Raw genomic sequence first — 3,975 nt, 5'->3', positions numbered from 1 at the left:
GGGGGAGGGTGGGGAGGGGGCGGTTAGGGAGCAGCCAGAGGCCCAGGAATTTGGTGGGGAGCCAGAGCAGCGTTGGTTTTTTCAGAGAGGCTGGACTGGTCAGAAGCAAGCAGTATGTTGGGAACCTACTCTGTGTAGGTTCTGGGCTGCACCTCTAACCAGATAGGCGAGGAGCTTGTAATTTAGTAGGGAAGACAGTCCATTAATAAGCAAACAGGGTCTCCTCCAGGAGTGCTAAGAAGGATGTAAAACAGGGTAACGGGCAATGAGAAAGAGGAACATGGGGTGGGGCGAGTATGGCCTGGAGGGCGTTGTGGGGAGGGCCACAGGGGTGAGATATGAGCGAAGCCTCGAATGGTGAGGAAGAGCAGGAGGAGCACGTGCAGAGGCCTGAGCCTGCTGTGTTGAAGAGCAAAAAGCAGCCGCTGTGGACTGGAGGCGAGTAGGTGAGGGGAAAGGCCATGAGGGGAGGCCAGTGGGCAGATGGGTTTCAGATCATGTAGAGTCTCTTGGCCGTGAAAGGGTTTGGTCCTAGGTGCAGTGGGAAGCCATCGATGGATTTTAAGCAGGGGCCTCCCCCTTTGGATTGGGGGTTATGAGTGGCCACAGGGAAGCCAGCGAGGCTGATGCTGTTGTCAGGAGAAAGACCCGTGGTCTGGGCCTGGGGGTGGAGGTGGAGAGAAGTGGGCAGATCGCAGGAGTGCCTTGGAAGCAGAGCCGCTGCCCTTGCCACAGGAGGAGACGTGGAGCATGCGGGAAAGAGAAGCAGGCAGCCCAGGGTTTGGCCTGAGGCCAGGTCTCAGGAGTGGGTGAGGAGGCTGGTGAGCGAGCCAGGGATGGAACAGAAAGGAGCCGGAGCCCTGCAGGCCTTGGGAAGTGGGCTCCTGAGCGCCTGGCCTGGGGACCCCCGTGTCCTTTGGACCCCTTCTCTGAAATGCCACTGCCTCCTGCTTTCTGAAATGGGGACTCGGGCCCCCAGGAGGGCCTTGCCAGGACACAGCTTCCCTGGGTGCATAAAATAATTGGCTTCCTGTATTAGCTGTGATTATTCTCGACAATTCACATGTTAGTCATAAAAGTGGCACAAGAAAGGGGGAAACGATCCTTACTCTCAACAACTAGGGATTCCCAAGGGTATTCTCCGAATCCAACTGTGTTCTGGGCCCTGCCACATGCCACTGCCTCTGAATTCTCCTTGGGGCTGTGCCACTCCACTTCCAGGTCATACTGTGGCGTTGCCACCGTTCCTTTGCCCTGGGCAAGTTGTTGGCCTGTGCCATCTCTCTCTCCTTTTGGTTTAGCTTTTGGGTCTGTCCTCTCTCTCTGTCATCACATTGTCTTTGAGGCCTGACCCAGCATTTCATTCTGGGCCCACGAGCTCTCTCCTTGACCTTGGTTTTGTATCCAGCCTGTGCCACCTCTCTCTGTCTGTGGTTACCTTCAGACCTGTGCCTCTCTTACCACCTGGGCTCTGCTGGGGCCTGTATTGCCTCATGTGCTGTCAGTCTCAGCTCCTGCGGGCTGAGTGCATATCACCCTTGGGCCAGAGGTCCATGACCTTGACTCTTTTTAAAATTATTTTTAATATATTTTTATTGATTTTTTATAGAGAGGAAGGGAGAGGGATAGAGAGTTAGAAACATCAATGAGAGAGAAACATCGATCAGCTGCCTCCTGTACACCCTCTACTGGGGATGTGGCCGCAGCCAAGGTACATGCCCTTGACCAGTATCGAACCTGGGACCTTTCAGTCCACAGGCCGACGCTCTATCCACTGAGCCAAACCGGTTAGGGCCAGGACCTTGACTCTTAGTTCAGCCCCAGAGGGAGGTCTCTGCTTAGAGTCATTATGTCTGGAAGGGACATCCTGGGCGCTGGGTCCCAGCCCTCACCCCCATTTTACAGAGGCCCACAGATGTGGAAGCCCCTGCCTGAAGTCACCCAGAGCTCAGGGCAGAGCTGGGGATTCCCGCTCCGCACCTGGTCCTTCCCAGCCCCCTGCCCTGCTTGGGCTATCATGTATGTACGCATGTGAGGGCCACGTGTGCGAGTGTGGGCGCTATGCCTCTGGCAATGCCTGCTCTCCCGTGTGTCTCCACTCCTCCCCACACTTGTGTACAGGGCGTGCATCTATCTGCCTGCGTCTGTGTGGGCGGTGCGTCACTGGCCAGCCTGTGTGGGTGTGGCATGCTGAGCTCACAGTGGTGGTGGTGTAGACGTGACTGTGCACGGTGCTCACATGTGCAGGTTGTGTGTGTGTGTGTGTGTGTGTGTGTGTGTGTGTCTGGGGGTTGAGGGGAGGGTATGAGAAGTGTCAGGTTTTTTCCCAGCTGCGTCTGCCCACAGCCAAAGGTCAGCTAATGTCCACTTCGGCCAGAGCGAGATGGCCCTTTTGGAGCAGGGATTCCAGGTGTGCCAGCCCCAACCTTCTCTCTGTCGCACCCGGCCCCACCCCCACCCTTCCCCGCATCAGAACTGGACCCCAGCTCCACTCCCCCAAAATCAGGATCTCAGTTGAGCTGGGCACTGAACCTGCTGCTAGTGTCCACCAGGGGCAGGGAAGTAGAGGCCATAGCTCTTGCCTCTACTCTCTAGTGCCTTTGCCCCTCTGAGACTCAGTTTCCCCATCCACAGAACAGGCTAGTAGTGGCCCTGAGGGAGCTGGTGGGAGGAGTTCATGGGGTGATCTCTATGCAGTTCTGTCTGCATGGAGCCTGGCACAGAGGAAGCATGTGACAGATGTTGCCTGTTGAACTAAGACAGAAGCCAAGGCCCCCAGAGGGTCCTGAGTAAGTCGGCGTGCAGGCATCTCAACACCAATCCCAGGTTCTCTCCAAGACCCCAGAGGGGGGGGTGAGGGTCAGTGGCAGGTTTTATAAAACAGCACGTTAGTGATGAACTTGACGGGGTTAGGAAGGACTGAAAGGGTCAGGGCAGCTGGGCAGGAAATAGGCCACAGGAGCTTCTTCCAGCAGATGTGAGGTGACGGGGGTCCAGGCTCCTGCCCCCTCCTGTCCTCGCTCCTGGCCTCATTCGGCTTCTGATATTCTCTCTTAGTTGCTCTCTGTGCGTTTCTCTCTGACTGCCTGTCTGTCTCCCTGCCCACTCCTCTGCCCCGCCCTGCTTCCCCTCAGCAGAAGGCAGACCTGGCTGTGGCTGCATTCACCATCACAGCAGAGCGGGAAAAGGTCATCGACTTCTCCAAACCCTTCATGACCCTGGGGATCAGCATCCTCTACCGAGTGCACATGGTACGGTTCCCGTGGAGACATGGAGGCTGGAGGCAGGGGCTGGACCTGGGCAGGGCCAGTTGGGCTCATGGGCCGCTGGTGGTGGGGAGCAGGGGTTGGCATTCAGCTCAGGTCAGGGTGGCTCGGGGCCTCACTCCCTCTCCCCACAGGGGCGCAAGCCTGGCTACTTCTCCTTCCTGGACCCCTTCTCCCCTGCTGTGTGGCTCTTCATGCTTCTTGCCTACCTGGCCGTCAGCTGTATCCTGTTCCTGGCTGCCAGGTGAGCCCACTGCCTGCTGCCTGGGAAGAGGGGGCAGGGAGGAGGCCTGAGCCGGGTCCCACGATGACCTGCACATTCTGTCCTCTGTCTGCACCATCCTCGGCCTCCACTCGGGCCTTGGATTCCCTGCACCCTCCTTCTCCCGTCCTGGCCCTGTCTCTGCATTTCACCCTGTGGCTCTGACTTGCTCTGTGGCCCTCTCTCTGGGCTGCTCCCCTTCCCATTCTTTCTGTCTTTCTCTGTTTCTCTGTGTGTCTCTCTCTCTGTCTCTTTCTGCCTCTTCTCTGTGTCTCTCCATCTCGGTGTGTGTCTCTCTGCCTCTCTCTCTCTCTCTCTCTCTCTCTCAATGTGTTTCTCTTCCCACCCCTTCTCGTGTGTGTGTCTCTCTGTTCATATCTTGGTCTCTTTACCCTCCATTTCCTGTCTCTCCCACATCTCTCCTGATCACGTTGCTCTGTCTCTTTC

The 3,975-nt window shown here is 57.1% G+C and overlaps 1 protein-coding gene across 1 annotated transcript in view; it reads left to right on the top strand.

The window, feature by feature from the left end:
• GRIK5 (glutamate receptor, ionotropic, kainate 5) overlaps positions 1-3,975 on the top strand; it is a 49,931-nt gene that overhangs the window by 32,943 nt on the left and 13,013 nt on the right. Inside the window, exons 13-14 of the mRNA XM_014531438.1 lie at positions 3,138-3,251; positions 3,401-3,510. Coding sequence (XP_014386924.1) covers positions 3,138-3,251; positions 3,401-3,510 — 224 coding nt within the window. The remainder of the gene's footprint in view (positions 1-3,137; positions 3,252-3,400; positions 3,511-3,975) is intronic.

This window comes from Myotis brandtii, unplaced genomic scaffold (genome assembly GCF_000412655.1).
Source record: "Myotis brandtii unplaced genomic scaffold, ASM41265v1 scaffold803, whole genome shotgun sequence".
In the NCBI taxonomy this organism is placed as follows: Eukaryota; Metazoa; Chordata; class Mammalia; order Chiroptera; family Vespertilionidae; genus Myotis; species Myotis brandtii.
This window is presented reverse-complemented; position numbering and strand designations above follow the sequence as displayed.